Source organism: Lynx rufus, unplaced genomic scaffold (genome assembly GCF_022079265.1).
Source record: "Lynx rufus isolate CCGP_SWC_20201006 ecotype Redwood Valley unplaced genomic scaffold, mLynRuf1.p SCAF_13, whole genome shotgun sequence".
Classification (NCBI taxonomy): Eukaryota; Metazoa; Chordata; class Mammalia; order Carnivora; family Felidae; genus Lynx; species Lynx rufus.
Window position 1 is genome coordinate 6,926,399 of NW_025814827.1, and position 15,356 is coordinate 6,941,754.

Here is a 15,356-nt window from a genome sequence, read left to right on the forward strand (position 1 = left end):
GCTTGTGCTTTTAGGACCCAGCGACGCCGCGGGTCAGCCCGGCACACTCCCCTCCTGAGAATGGGCTGGACAAGGCCCGAGGCCTGAAGAAGGATGCCCCCACCAGCCCCGCCTCAGTGGCCTCGTCCAGCAGCACACCCTCCTCCAAGACCAAAGACCTTGGTCATGTATGTGGGGCCTGCCACTGGCACCCCAGAAGCAGGGGGCTGGGGCAGGTGGGGGTGGGGGCAAAAGGCTCTGGAAAAGAGGCCGGAGCGGTGATCACTGGAGGGCAGAGGGGTGGAGTACGAAGACCATGGATTGGGGTTCGGCCCCGGTGCCAGTCCTGGCTTTACCACTTACCGCCTGGGCCTCGGGCTGCCAGTTAATGTTTCTGAGCCTTGGTTGCCGCATCTATACGATGGGAGCAGTCAGTCACCCCAAGTCCCTGCCGCACAAGGTGGGGCAAGAATTGAGGGGCTGTTGGGCAGCTGGGTGTCGTGGCCAGCTCCAAGGGCCCGGCTCTGGGGAGAAAGGAATCTTCGTGTCTTCCCTATTCAGAATGACAAATCCTCTACCCCTGGGCTCAAGTCCAACACGCCTACTCCGAGGAACGATGCCCCGACTCCAGGCACCAGCACCACCCCAGGGCTCCGGTCGATGCCGGGCAAACCTCCAGGCATGGACCCGATAGGTATAATGGGTAGGCACGATGAGGCTGGGTCGACCGTGTTTGAGGGGAGGGGTGTGCCCCGGGGCGGGGCTGGAGCCAGAGCACCAGGGAGCGTGTGGCAGTTGGGGCTCTCCCCGGGCCTCCAGGGGGACTTCGCGGTCAGGTCAGAGGAGGACGGATGGCGGGTGCGTCCACACTGACGGCAGGGCTTACTGGGAGGGCCCCTGTTGGACTCGGCATGTGGGAGGAGCTTCAGACAGGTCGGGTTACCTGTGGCCCGTCCCCACCTCTGTCATTAGTTCTGTGAGACTCTGAACAAACTTCCTTCTCTGGGTCTCTTGAGTCCTGCCTTATAGAAAGAGGTGAGCGCATCTCTCAGCTTGAACCTTCTTGGGCCGTGAAGACCAGGATCCCAGTTAGTGGGGGTTCAGTCCCCGAGGATTGCCTGGAGCCGGCAGCTTTCCAATGCAGGAAGTGCAGGAAGCAAGGCGGCCTGGTGGCCTGAGCTTTGTCCCGGAGGGGGGGAGGGGGGGCCCCCTCCCCCTGAGGGTCTCCCCCAGCTGACTTCCTCCTCCTTGCAGCCTCAGCCCTGCGCACTCCAATCTCCATCACCAGCTCCTACGCGGCGCCCTTTGCCATGATGAGCCACCACGAGATGAACGGCTCGCTCACCAGCCCCAGCGCCTACGCCGGCCTCCACAACATCCCACCCCAGATGAGTGCGGCCGCGGCCGCGGCCGCCGCCGCCTATGGCCGATCGCCAATGGTGAGCTTTGGAGCTGTACGTAGACCTTTTGGCTCCTTTTGGGGGGTGGAAGTGGGCCAGGAGTGGGGAGCCGGTGGGGTTGTTTCTTAGAAAGCGGAAGGAACATACGCTTTGGGGTCAGCAGACGTGGTTCCCACCTCCTTTTGCCCAATAGTCATCACGTGACCTTGTGCAGCTCAGCCTCTGAGGGCCGTCTTTTTCCATCTGGGAAGTGGGGCGATTACCTCTTTTTCTGGGCCCTGGGGGGATGGGAATCCCCAAAGGAGGCCAGTGGCTTCCGCGTGGCATGGGTTTGGTGAAGGAGGCTGTTTGCCGTACCGAGGATGGGTTCAGATTGGGGTCAGCAGAGAGGGGTGCTTTTTCAGGGGACAGTGCGTCTCTGGGATGGCCTCCTGTCCTCATGACGGGCCCGTCGGACGCCAGGGGAGGGAATGGAGTGGGACTGTGCCTCGTGGAGCCGGGAGAGCGGGGGGGAGGGGGGGGTCCAGAACACTGGCTCAGGGTTGGTGGGCCTGGACTGTCACCCTGTCCCTGCCACTGTCCTGGACAAGACACTTGGCCCCGCTGGGCCCGTGTTTCCTCTGAAAGAGCGGGCTCTGCGCGGCTGGCTTCCGGGTTGGGAAGGGGCGGTGCTGTGTGAGCAGGACGTCAGAAGTGGTGAAGGAAGAGGCCAGGGGGATGGGTGGCGGCGCCCCTCACTAAGAGCTGGCCTCGTCTTGCCTTTCAGGTTGGCTTTGACCCTCACCCTCCCATGCGGGCCACGGGCCTGCCCTCAAGCCTGGCCTCCATTCCTGGTGGAAAACCGTACGCTCTGGCTATGTGTGTTGCATGCTTCTTGGGGAAAGCACGCCGTCCCCCGCCCCTATCCCCTGCCCTGGCAGACGTCCCCTTGGGAAGGGTCTCCCCTCTAGAGGCACTCATAGACCAGGTTGCTGCCCGGGAGACGGCTCCTGCTCAGCCTGGGGCTCCCGTCGAATCTGGAGCCCTTGAGCCCAGGGGGCCTCCATAACCAAATAAGGGGAGCTGCATCAGCAGGGGGGCAGACCTATTCCGCCCCCCCCCCCATCACCCCGGGGCTTCTAAAGGAGGAGGTAACATCCGAGCTGGTAAATGGTAGGAGAGGGCATTCTGAGGCACAGGGAGGGCTGGGGTGGGGGGCTGGGGTGCTGGTGACCTGGCTTGGAGCTGAGGGTATGTGACCAGGAGCAGAAGCCAAGGTTGGGATACTGAGTAAATCCCCTACCCTGGTAGAGCCAAACCAAGGAGGTTGGGGGGTGTTACTGGGTTCCCTGAGAGCTGGGGAGCGTGTGCGGGCTGGTGCCGTCCGGCCCGGGCAGGACTCGTGGGAACAGAGAGAGGATGGCGGGGCGGGGGGGGGGGGGGGGGGGTTGACGGAAGGGCCGCGTCTCCCTTTCAGAGCCTACTCGTTCCACGTGAGCGCCGATGGGCAGATGCAGCCTGTGCCCTTCCCCCACGACGCCCTGGCGGGCCCCGGCATCCCACGGCACGCCCGGCAGATCAACACGCTGAGCCACGGGGAGGTGGTGTGCGCCGTGACCATCAGCAACCCCACGCGGCACGTCTACACGGGCGGCAAGGGCTGCGTGAAGATCTGGGACATCAGCCAGCCGGGCAGCAAGAGCCCCATCTCCCAGCTGGACTGCCTGGTGAGGACCCTGGGCCGTAGGCCTCTCCGCCAGCGGGCGGAGGGGCAGCCTGGCACGGCCCTGTACTGGCCGGGCCACCGAGCGAGCTGGCTGACGTCCCCGAGCCCCGGTTTTAACGTCCCGACGTGCCGATGATCCCGGGCTTCCTGGGGTTCGTGAGGAGGTGCATGAAAGATGGAAGGGTGGTGAACGAGTGAGGGCGGGACGTGAGCAGGGGTGGCGAAGGGCGCTCAGCGTCGCTGAACGGGACCCCTCTGGTCCCTGGCGAGGGGAGGCGGACGGAGCTCGACACTGTCCCTTCTCTGCCCAGAACAGGGACAACTACATCCGCTCCTGTAAGCTGCTTCCCGACGGGCGCACGCTCATCGTGGGCGGGGAGGCCAGCACGCTCACCATCTGGGACCTGGCCTCCCCCACACCCCGCATCAAGGCCGAGCTGACCTCCTCGGCTCCCGCCTGCTACGCCCTGGCCATCAGCCCCGATGCCAAAGTCTGCTTCTCCTGCTGCAGCGATGGGAACATTGCCGTGTGGGACCTGCACAACCAGACCCTGGTCAGGTGAGGCCGCGGGACGGACCAGGGGAGCCTCGTCCTCGGGAAGCTTTGCGCCGGTCGTAACCGGGCTCGTCGGAGGTGCTGTGAGGCTCCGTGGGGTGGCCACGGCAGAGCAGATGAGGGGACAGCCTTGTGCCAGAGGATAGAGGATCCCCCCCACCCCCCACAGAAGGCTCCGGGGAGCGGGGAGCTGGAGCAGGTCAGGGAACGGGGGATTCAGAGCAGCAGAGGTGAGCAGAGGGCGAGAACTGAGGAAGGAGGAGGCCTCAGGACCAGAAGGTCGGAGCAGTGTCACTTGGTGGTTCTTATGGGGCCTCGGGAGCCGCTGCCAGGTGTGAATCCTGCCCCCGCTATGACCTTGTGCAAGCCACTCAACCCCGTGCCTCAGTGTCCCCTGTGTGAAGCGGGCATGGTGAAGTCCGTCCTCGGAGATAAGAGTGCAGTGCAGGACTGGCTGTGTCTGTTGGTCCTGATAGCTTGCAGCTTGTTGATGGCCTCAGCCCCATAGCTCAGGCAGGGGGAGGAGGATGTGGATAAAGAAGGAAGCAGGAGCCTCTCCCCCTGCCCCCCCCCACCCCCTCCCCCCGCCGCCCCCCGCCGTTATGCACCTGTCTCCAGGACCCACCTGTAGGGGAGACTCTTGGGTAGGCGGAAGCCCAGCCCGGCGGCTCAGCGAAGGACCATGCGTGCGTGGTAGACCCCCTTCTGGGCCTCAGTTTCCCCTTCTGCACAGACAGAGCCGGCCCGCCTCCTCGGATAGCTGCCCGCTTGGCACTCAGTGGCTCTCCCCTTCTCCCCGCTTGGCTTTCATAGGCAGTTCCAGGGCCACACGGACGGGGCCAGCTGCATAGACATCTCCCACGATGGCACCAAGCTGTGGACCGGAGGCCTGGACAACACTGTGCGCTCCTGGGACCTCCGGGAGGGCCGCCAGCTGCAACAGCACGACTTCACCTCCCAGGTGTGTGCTCTCCTCCCCCTCGCCCAGGACAGCGCGCTCCCTTCCCTCCCGGGCTCCTAACGGTTGGGTCAGGGGACAAGGGAGCCCTCACAGGCAACCGTTGCAAATGGACCTGAGACCAACCTGAGCCGCCTTGGAAGGCTTCCTGGAGGAAGCAACAATAAAATAGAATCGACAGAGCCTCGGAGTTGGACGTCCTTGACCCAGCTGCTCAGATCTGGTTCTCACTTGAGCACTTTGTTGAGCACCTTGGCCTTGGTCTTGTCCCTTACGGGATGAGCACAGCAGTGGCAACCTCATAGGTCTGATGTGGGCAGCGAAAGTGGTCCCTCTGAAAGCCTAGCCACAGCCTGGCTCCTAGAAAATTCTCTATAAATGTCAGGTATCCTAATTTCCCATTGTTACTTGTATTACTTATTTTAATATTTCAGCCATATATATTTACTATTTTAGTGTTTTATTGCACTTTTTAAATTTTACTTGTTGATGCTTGTTTATTATTATAATTTTTTTTTTTTTTTGAGAGAGAGAGAGAGAGCACACGAGCAGGGGAGGGGCAGGGAGAGGGGGAGAGAGAATCGCAAGCTGGGCGTGGAGCCCCACGTGGGGCTGGATCCTATGACCCTGGGATCATGACCTGAGCCGAAATCAAGAGTCAGACGCCCAAACCGACTGAGCCACCCAGGCGCCCCTGTGTATTCACTTTTTTTCTCAAGGCAAGGCAGGAATCCCAGAGACAGAGTCGCTTTGAAAGTGAAATTCGGAGCCGGAATGCTGGCTGTACCACTTTGTGGAGTCAGCAGCCTCTCTGAGCCTCAACTTCCTCGCCTATAAAGGGACTCCAGGGCCGAGGGAGAGGGGCTCCGCCTCGCAAATAAATCACAAGTGGGGAGGCGATGGGAGCAGGAGTGCTGGGCTCCTGCCCTCAGGGTCCCCGAGCAGACCTCTGGGGAGCCCCCTGGGGCCCCGAGGGCAGAGGAGCTGAACCTAGTCTGGCCTTCCCCCCCCCCTCGCAGATCTTCTCGCTGGGCTACTGCCCCACCGGGGAGTGGCTGGCCGTGGGCATGGAGAGTAGCAACGTAGAGGTGCTGCACCACACCAAGCCCGACAAGTACCAGCTGCACCTGCACGAGAGCTGCGTGCTCTCCCTCAAGTTCGCCTACTGCGGTGAGCCTCGGGGAGCCGGGAGCCCGGCGCAGAGGAGGGCCCCTAAAGCTTATAGAAAGTCAGAGCCCTGGAGTGAGCCACGTCCTGGAATCGGACCTCCTGATCGCCACCACTGTCCCTCCCCCGATCCCCCCATCCTTATCCCGGGGATGCAGATACTGCCACAGGGTGCCAAGCTCTCATGGCGCCCGGCCAGAGCCAGTCCCTGCAGGCCTGGGCCAGAGGAACAGTGCTCACAGCCTCGTGAGCCTTTCCTCCAGGCGGCTGAGACCGCGGGCTGCGATGGCCGATGGCCCCGGACTGGGACATCTGCTTCCCCCGCGCCCGACTAGCTTTGCTGCCTTGGACACCTCTCATCCTCTCTGAACCCCAGTGGGTCTTTCTCTGGGGCCCCTGCGCGGCTTTGGCATTAGCACGGGCAGGGCCCTGGCAGGGCGGCCTGCAGAGGAAGAGTGCCCGCTGACCACTGGCTTCAGCTGGGTCTCCAGACCTCAGGGCCTCGCCTTTTTTGGTACTTCCTGCCGCCTTCCCGTAGTAAAAATGAGAAGGGTCAGCCGACTACTGGCTTTAAAAAGAATCTTTTGGGGGAAGTGTGATGTCTGGAGTTAACTGCAAATCCTACCTTTGCCCATCCAGCTGCTCCCCCCGCCCGCCCTTGACTGCGGAGAAAGGTGTCCTGTGGGTGTGTGAGCCGGTGACGGGTCTCGCTGACCGAATGCCCCCCACCGGCCGAGGGTCTAACCACGCGCTGGTTGGCCGCTCACGCCGCGTTCCCATGGCAGCCAGCCTTGTCTGGGGTGGGTCCTGCCTTCCATCCGGGGCAGCACGCCACAAGCTGACGCCCCCTTTGCCTCCCTCCCGTAGGCAAGTGGTTCGTGAGCACTGGGAAGGACAACCTCCTCAACGCCTGGAGGACCCCGTACGGAGCCAGCATATTCCAGGTACTGCCCGCCATCCGAGCGCCCGGAATTCTGCCCAGAATTGGGGCCCACCCACGGGGATGGGGCTGGTGGGAGGCAACGCAGGACTTGCCCCGGCCCCTTCCAGCCCCCACCGGACGGCGGTCCAGGATGGGTTCCCCGGAGGCAAGGCCTTGGACACGGCAGCGGGACATACCCTGCAGGGCGAGGGCTTTTAGGCAGGGCTTCTCGTAGGATCTCTAGAGCCAGGGGGAGTCCCGTCATGCTCTTGGCTCTGGCCTTTGCGCTGGGCGGTCACAGGATGTGCACCGGGCAATGGAGCAAACTGGACAGCTCTTTCCAGAGCAGTGTTAGCCGGCATTGAGGTGACTTTGTCCTTTATGTCGACACCTCGTTGTAAGGAGAGAGGTGCGGCAGGAAGAAGGGTCTGCAAAGACACGAGCGGGGGAAGGGACTTTTCCTGGTTTCTGAAGATCTGGGTTCCAACGCACTGCCCTCTCAATTATACACACTCTTGCCCCCACACACAGCACACACACACGCACACTCATACGTAGCACACATTTCACTCACACTTTCACACGCACAGCATGTGCACTCTTACACACACACAGCACACACATACGATGTGCTCCCGTGCTCCCAGCTGTCAAGCCACCTCCAGGATCCGTGCTGGGGAAGGTCTGGTGTCCGGCATAACATTCAGAGTCTCCCCAGTCACGCTGGACGCTTCAGGTTGGGTGTAGACCCCCTCCCCAGCTCAGTAGGCTGAGGCTCTGGCCTGCTCAGAAGTGCTCCTTCTGAGCACTTCTCAGAATGCTCACACCCTGCTCAGGAGTGCTCCTTCCTGTCTGTAACCTCCGAGGAGAAGCTCACGCTCCAGCATTCTCTTTCGAGCCATTCTACTTCGAGATCGTGCTGGACCCTGTTAATGAGCTTTTTCTGGGGGGCGGCGGGGGGGAAGGGGCATCTGTCCCCGGAAGTGCCTCTCCGGGCTACGCTGGGAGGGCCCGCGGGGTGCGCCGAGGTTGGAGCTCCAGGGCCGTGGAGAGGGGGTGCCGCGCAGATAGCCCTGCGGTCGTGCTGAGTACCAAGAAAGTGAATTTCTGCCTTTTTTTCCCTCCCTCCCGCCTGTCCTTGCCTTCCTCCTCCAGTCCAAGGAATCCTCGTCTGTCTTGAGTTGTGACATTTCGGCGGATGACAAATATATTGTAACGGGCTCTGGTGACAAGAAGGCCACGGTTTATGAGGTTATCTACTAAACAAGGACTCTAACAGGGCTGTCAGACTCTGGGAGAAACGGACTCGGCGGTGACAGGGCGACCCCGCGAGGGGCCCCGAGGCTGGCGGAGGCTGGCGGCGGGCAGCCGAGCGGTTCAGGGCTGCGCTCCGGCAGGCCGAGAGGGCGCGCCCGCCACGGTCTGGACTCCTGGGCACGGGCTCCCGTGTCTCACGGACTCCGATGGATGTCCCTCCTCCTCCCCCTCCGCGACCCTGGCAGACGCTACAAGTAGATTGATTTGGAGGCTCGGGGCCCCAGCGCCCCACCCCCCCCACCCCACCCCCGCGGACACCCTCGTGAATCTCCATCTTTCCTTTCCCTTTCTTTTGCTCGGTCCCCCTGCCCTGGGTCGGGGACACTGGAGCGGACCACGTGTTTATGCTGGGGGAGGGAGGGAATCTCCTGTTCCCGATTGTGCAGCGCACAACCTTTGTGAAAAATGTAAATAACAGACTCCTCTATCTTGGACTGGTCAGTGGGGGAGGGGGCCCCTTCCCACCGAAAACGCTAGCCGTGTACTTCGCCTGCTGTATTTGTAACCCACTCGTGGTGGTGGCTTTTTTTTTTTTTTTTTTTTAAAGGGACATCCCCATTTGGGAAGGGGAGGCCGGGAGGGGGAGCCAAACGGAGAGGGAGTGGAGGGGGTAGAGGAAGGGAGCCGCAGCCGGTGACCAGACTGACCTGAAGGGCCCCCCCCCCACCCCCCGGGCCGAGCGCGCCTCCCCGTGGACTTGGGAGCTGCCTGAGGCCGGCAGGACCCACCGGCGGTGGCCGGGCCGCGCGCGCTTGGTGGCAGCCTGGGCCGACAAAGGTCTGATTCTCTGTGGCCTCCTTCGCTCGCCTCCCTCTCTCTCAGGGGTCCAACTCTTGCTCTGTCTTTCCCTCTTGCCTCGCTCTCTCTCTTTGGTGCACACTTGGTTACAGTGAGGAGAAATGGAGGTTCAAAAGGAGCCCCATCCCTGGTCCTTGATCTTTGGACACGACCTAAAAAGGACAAAAAGCGGAAAGCATATGGCAACTCAGCTCAGGGAGCTACCAGAGAAAAATAGCGACTGATGTGGGTGCTTTTTTTTTTTTTTATTTGAATAAAAAGAATTAGAATTGACGTCCTTTATAAAACGCCTTCTCCCCCTTTTCCTGCCTCTGACCCCTTCCTCTCTCCCTAGAGGGGCAAAGTGTAATCCACCTGCAGGGTTGGGAGTCCGAAGGGATCGTCTCCCCCAGCCCCACCCTGGGCAGCACAGCAGGGCTGGGGGACCAGGGCTCGGGTGGGGACCCTGATCCTGACACTGTGGCGACTTCTCGCGGTTGCAGTCTCTCTCTCCTTTGAGCCCCAACAGATGACAGGTAGCAAGTGGTCTCCTGCAGGTACCACATGTTGGTACCAGAATGTTCTGAGGTATTAGGATTTGGGTTTGTCGGTTTGTTTTGTTTTGGTTTTTTTCCTCCCTCCCTTGTTCTTTTTTTTTTTCGTCGTCGTCTCTTAAGGAAAAGGTAAAGGCCGATGTGAGCCCTGATGGTGGGCTCTCCATGGATGTAGCATATGGAAGATAATTTTGATATTGCATTTTTATGGATTATTTTATAATGTGTGATTCTGTCTGGTGAGAAGGAAGGAGGGGCTCCAGTGGAAACTTCTGGTCTTCAGTGATCTTGCTCTGGGCGAGCAGCTCCCCTGACGGGGGGGGGGGGCCCAGGGGCCATGGAGACTGGTGAGGCCCCCCCGTACCTTTCTGAGGGTGGGGGAGGGGCCGTCTACAGAATTTCTCTCTCTTTCTCTGGTTCATCTGCCGTCTTGTGAAGGCTCCAGCCGCAAGGGAGGGCGAGGGTAGAAAAAGCTGATTTCCTGAAGAAAAAAAAAGAAAATGAAAAGTCATTGTAATGAGCTGTTTTTATATTTTTAAAAGTTGCTATTTAAAGGTTGGCTTGATTGTTGTGTTTTAATTGCCTCCTCCCCCCACCCCCTACCCACCCGTTTGTCAGTCCTCCCCAAGAAGAGCCACTGGGGGCCACTGTCCCTCCTCATGCCCTGGGTTCTGGGTGATGCCCTTTGTCCTCCCTGAACATAGGCTCTTCTCATTTTTGAGCACTTCACATGCTGTCCCCAACCCCTGAAAGCCCCATCTTGCAGGCCAGTGAAGGGGCGTGTGCTCCATACCTCCCGGGTCTCAGCACCAGGGAGTGGTGGGTGGGAGCTGGGATTTCCTCTGCACACAGGGGCGGGACAGAGTTCCTTAGGGGAGGACTACAGATCTGTACCAAAGTCTTAGCGGTGAGTGCAAAAGTTTGGGGCAAAAAATGCAACGCGAACTTCACGTGCAAAGTTCTAGGACCATCTGGACGCTGAAAGCCTCCGCCGTCCTTCTTAAGCTTCAAGTTAGATGTTACGGGCGGTGAACTTGAAGTCTGGTTCACAGAGGCGTTTGAAGGCTTGAGAGGAAGGGTTTGCAGAAGGGCCGGGGTAGGAAATGCAGGCCAGTGCCCCCAGGGAGGCGGGGGTGGGTGACGGTGCTTCCTGGGCTCTGGGATTTCCTCCTCAAGCTGGGGACTAGCATGATTTCCAACCCCGTACTTGGTCACAATCGTCCCATTACTGTTGTCCCAAATAAATCACAACGGCCCGCTGTCACTGCACACAAAAAAAGGAATAACTTAACGGTTTTTAAAAGGAGTTTACAATTAGAATACAGCACAGTCTTTATTAGCCTAGGAAGGACAGCCGGACCGCAGGCACAGGAGTGGGCCAGCTGGAGAGGGATGCCCTCGGGCTTCTAGAGGAGAAGCTTCCAGCAGGTTGGAGGAATGTTCATCGGAGCTGCATGGACTTTAGTAAAAGCTCACCCACCTTGTTCGTCCAGGTCTGTGCATTGAAGCCAAGGGCTATCTGGCCAGAACATTCTGCGTGTGCCCCGGACCCGCCTGGGGACTGCAGGCCCCATGAGACACGCCTGTAGGAGAATGCTCGCCTCCCGTCTTGCCCTGGCAGAGGTGGTTACTACCGTTTCTGAAAAGGGGAACAAGACTGAAAGACTGCCCTACCCAGACGTCCTGGGCACAGTCAAGGATGGAGAGCCGACCAAGATTTAGTCTCAGCCACGGACGCTCACAGTTGAGGTCGGGGGACAGCACAGCCCCTCATTTGTGTGAGCCCTGCTGGCGACACATCCCTGGGCACCAGCCGCTGGCGCCTTGTTTCCTGCCTGTGGTCACCGCCGCTGTCCCTTCTGCCGGCTCTCCAAGCTTTTCCCTGACGACTGTCACACTGCGTGCTGCCTCACCGGCCGCTCCCCTCTGCTTTCCACCCAGCTTGTTGGAAACCCAGCATCTCAGGCCAGCAGCAGCTGAATCTGCATTTTTTTTTTTTTAATTTTATTTTTGAGAAAGAGACTGAGTGCAAGTGGGGGAGGGGCGCAGAGAGAGGGAGACACGGGGTCGGAAGCAGACTCCGGGCTGTTGGCATAGAGCCCGACGCTCTGTGGGCTCGAACTCACGGACCGTGAGATCATGACCTGAGCCAGAGTCCGCTTGACCGACTGAGCCGCCCAGAGGCCCCTGAAACTGCATTTTGAGGGCCCCTCTGCTGCTGGCACCTTTGTGAGGTGCTCAGATTCCAGTCTGTGCAGAGGGGCCTGCTTGCAGCAAATAATCCGCCTCCCTTCCTCAATACCCCCAGGTTGCCCCTGCCCCCTCTCCAACAGGGCGGCAGAAGGTCTCCATGCCAATTTCCTGGCCTTTTCCAAGTCACCGGAACTGTTCTTTTCCTGCAAAGACGCAGGCCCGTGCAGTCTTAGCGTTGGCCACACCTCACCACACCTGTCCGGCTTGACCGGCTTCCCTGGAGGGCAGCACTCTGGGCTTCAGGGGCCCAGGGCAGCCCCGGTGAGTAAATGGGGAGCTCTTAACCTGCTGGAGGGGACCCTAGTTCTCTGTGAGCTGGGCATCTAGATGCTCAGAACTGAAGCCAAGACGTGAACTGACTTCTGGGGTTCTTTAAGCTCTGCTGTTGCTTGAAGCAAGGGAGCTGCATTTAATTTTTTTTTTTTTTAATGTTTACTTATTTTTGAGAGAGAGGGTGTGAGTAGGGGAGGGGCAGAGAGAGAGGGAGACACGGAATCCGAAGCAGGTTGCAGGCTCTTAGATGTCGGCACAGAGCCCGACGCGGGGCTTGAACTCACGAACCACGAGATCATGACCTGAGCCGAAGTTGGACGCTTAACCGACTAAGCCCCCCAGGCGCCCCAAGGAGAGCCGTATTTAAAAGCGGGGAGAGTATGGTTGTCAGAAGGCCACTTTCATGATTTTAGTCCGTGGGCCCAGGCCATTCCAAGCCACAGCTGACCAGGCCAGCCCTTCTGGTGTCCCTCTGAGCCACTGTCCATCCCGGTTCCCCACCCCCAAGGTGCTCAACCCCAGCATGGGCAGTGAGTCTCTGAATTTGAGCGTCCATGAGAAGGCACAGAGATACGGACCTCTGGAGACTGCAGCTGGAAAGATCCTTAGCAAGACTGTTAAATATTAGAAACTGGCCATCAAATGTTTCATGATGACAGAGCGTGTTTTTTTTTTTTCAAGAACTCGGTACTTGAAAAGGAACATTATTTTTAACGTGAAGTATAGCAAACAAACCTGATGAACCCTTTAAAAACTTGCACAGGGGCGCCTGGGTGGCGCAGTCGGTTGAGCGTCCGACTTCAGCCAGGTCACGATCTCGCGGTCCGGGAGTTCGAGCCCCGCGTCGGGCTCTGGGCTGATGGCTCAGAGCCTGGAGCCGCTTTCCGATTCTGTGTCTCCCTCTCTCTCTGCCCCTCCCCCGTTCATGCTCTGACTCTCTCTGTCCCAAAAATAAATAAACGTTGAAAAAAAAAAATTTTTAAAAAATAAAAACTTGCACAGTTATGCACCACTTTATTTTTTTTATGCTAATATAAAATGTGCTCTGTTCCAGTACCCATGAAGCATTTTTAAACATTACACTAAAATTGGACCCTTTGTATTTGAAGAGGTATCTATACTGAGCCCTTGATTAAATGGGACCATTAAGGCCCAGAAAGGGCAAGTAAGTCACACAGCCTGAACTGGATTACAAATCACATCTCCCTCCCCCTTAAATCACTAGCATACCCTCGAGGAGGGCAGGACTGAACGACGTTTCGAATCCAGAGGATGAGGGCTCCTGCCCCTTCAACAGTACTGGTGAAAAAAAAAATTGCTCACGGAAAGAGATGGCCAAGAAAAGTCATGGAAACCAGCCTCCTGCCTTGAGAACCTAGAACTCACCAATCCACCCATCTGTCAAGCCATCCATCCAACCAACGTTTACGGAGTGCAAATCTAATATGCCAGCCATAGTTCTAAGTGCCGGAGTGCAAAGCTCAAACCAATAAGACAGTGCTTGTCCTCCCAGAACTTTCTCAGCCAGAGGTGGGAAGGAATGGATCCCACGGGCAGAGGAGGAGATACGTGATCTCAAAGGGAAGAGCCCAGGAGAGAAAGGAAGGGAAAAGAAGCCCCTTCCCAACTCCACCCCCGCCCAGCTCAGGCCTTCCTCACGTCCAGTAGGGCACCTCAGTCAGTGCCCAGAAAAATCTACGGTGTGCTCACCCTGACCCTGACTCAGCTCTCTCCCAGGCAGCTGAGACAGGGCAGGTGATGGCTCAGAAGTGGGCGCCTGGGACCTCCTGGACTGCAGAGGCCAGACGAAAGTCAGATGGGGCTGGGACCTTGTCTCTCCTCGGTATTATAGGGGCCCTGTGCAAGGGTTCGATTCCCTTTAACCATGTGGACACAGAGACGTCTTGGACAAGATGAAACTAAAACCATTTTATAAGCTGAAGGAAAGAAGGAAGGAAGGGACATTGCTGCTTTTCAACATAGTTCTGGAGGCTCTGGCCAATGCAATAAAGACAAAAGAAAAAATCAACAAGGTACAACGATTGCAGTGAGAAAACGCAAAGTTGTAATTATTTGCAGATAACATGGCTGTATACGTTAGAAAATGTACACGCAAAGCAAATACGAGAGTTCAGTGAGGTGGCTGGATCCACAATCGACATTCATTAATCAATAGCATTCCTATTCATTAGCCGCGACCAATCAGGAAAATGTAATATGAAGAAAAAGAATGCATTTACCATAGCAACAAAGACGACCCGCGAATAGATCTGAGTGAAGCCGCACGAGACCTTTATGGAGAAAAATATGAAGTTTCATTGAAGGAAATGTTTTTGAAAAAGACCTATACGGATCATAAGTTATACCACATTCATTGGTGAGAAAATCCAATTGTATTTCAAATGCTGTCTTTCCCAGACACCTGTAATACAGTGTTAAGCAAAATCCAACTAGGGTATTTTCTATATAGTTTGAGACACCAACACTAAAATTTATCTGAAGGGTTAAGGACCAAAAGTAACAAGTATAAATTTGGAAAGGAATAAGAAAGGAGACCTTGCCCTCCAGATACCAAGACTTAAGCAAAAGCTACAGTCAGCAGTCGGTGCGTGAATAGACAGACCAATGGAGCAGAATAAAGTCCATACACAGACCCTCCTATAAATAATGATCCAACTATGACCCATGTGGCATTATGTTGTCAGTGGAGAAGAGGATTCAGCAGGTAGTGCTAGGAATGGGCTTTCTTCATGGAGGGAAGATGGCTGTCTACCTCACACACTACCCAAAACTAAATTCTAGGGGGGGGTTAAAGTCTTTGAACTTGTAGGATAAAATAGTAGAGGGGAGGAGGGCGAGGAGGGAAAGGATGATTGAACAGGACGCAGAAAGTAAAGGCTATGATGAAGAAAAAGAAAGGTCAACGAGGGGCGCCTGGGTGGCTCGGTCTGTTGAGCGTCCGACTCTTGACTCTGGCTCGGGTTGCGGTTTCACGGTTCGTGGGTTCGAGCCCCACATTGGGCTCTACGTTGACAGCATGGAGGCAACAGGCAACTTGCGGGAAAGAAAGAAAATGAATGGCCGGGAGACCTGTGCAAACTTCTCTAGCTATCAACCGACGCAAATGCAAAAAGCCAAGTGACACAGAGGAATTCATCCCCCAGGGATCAGCAAGTCTCTGAGTCTGATAACCCTCATGAGGAATGACTGGCAACGTCAAACACCGTTTGTGGGGGCACCGTCGGCTCACCCACCTTGCCGAGCCTTTGGCGATAGTAAAATGGGAACAACTCGCCCCTACGACCTGGTGATTCGACTTCCAGGTATATACCCTAGGGAAACTCTCACGCAAGTACATAAAGAGACACACATGGAAATTTTCATTGGCCCGTTATTTGAAGTAGCAGGAGTAGCTGAAAATAACCTGTCCTTTATTGGGGGCGGGGGGGGGGGGATGCATAAAGAAAAAAAAAACCTATGCGTTTTCCTATGATG

At 57.4% G+C, this 15,356-nt stretch overlaps 1 protein-coding gene across 11 annotated transcripts in view; it reads left to right on the forward strand.

The window, feature by feature from the left end:
• The window catches only part of TLE3 (TLE family member 3, transcriptional corepressor), a 48,586-nt gene extending 38,697 nt beyond the window's left edge, over positions 1–9,889 (forward strand). For 2 of the 11 annotated variants that reach the window (XM_047074851.1, XM_047074855.1), the window contains exons 11-20: positions 15–167; positions 541–682; positions 1,234–1,433; positions 2,146–2,237; positions 2,836–3,085; positions 3,396–3,643; positions 4,454–4,601; positions 5,618–5,768; positions 6,633–6,709; positions 7,843–9,889. In XM_047074851.1, the coding sequence (XP_046930807.1) occupies positions 15–167; positions 541–682; positions 1,234–1,433; positions 2,146–2,237; positions 2,836–3,085; positions 3,396–3,643; positions 4,454–4,601; positions 5,618–5,768; positions 6,633–6,709; positions 7,843–7,950 (1,569 nt within the window). In that variant the 3' untranslated portion in view covers positions 7,951–9,889. The remainder of the gene's footprint in view (positions 1–14; positions 168–540; positions 683–1,233; positions 1,434–2,145; positions 2,238–2,835; positions 3,086–3,395; positions 3,644–4,453; positions 4,602–5,617; positions 5,769–6,632; positions 6,710–7,842) is intronic. The other 9 variants (XM_047074853.1, XM_047074858.1, XM_047074856.1 and 6 more) reach the window with 6 other exon arrangements.
• The last annotated feature ends 5,467 nt before the right edge of the window (positions 9,890–15,356 follow it).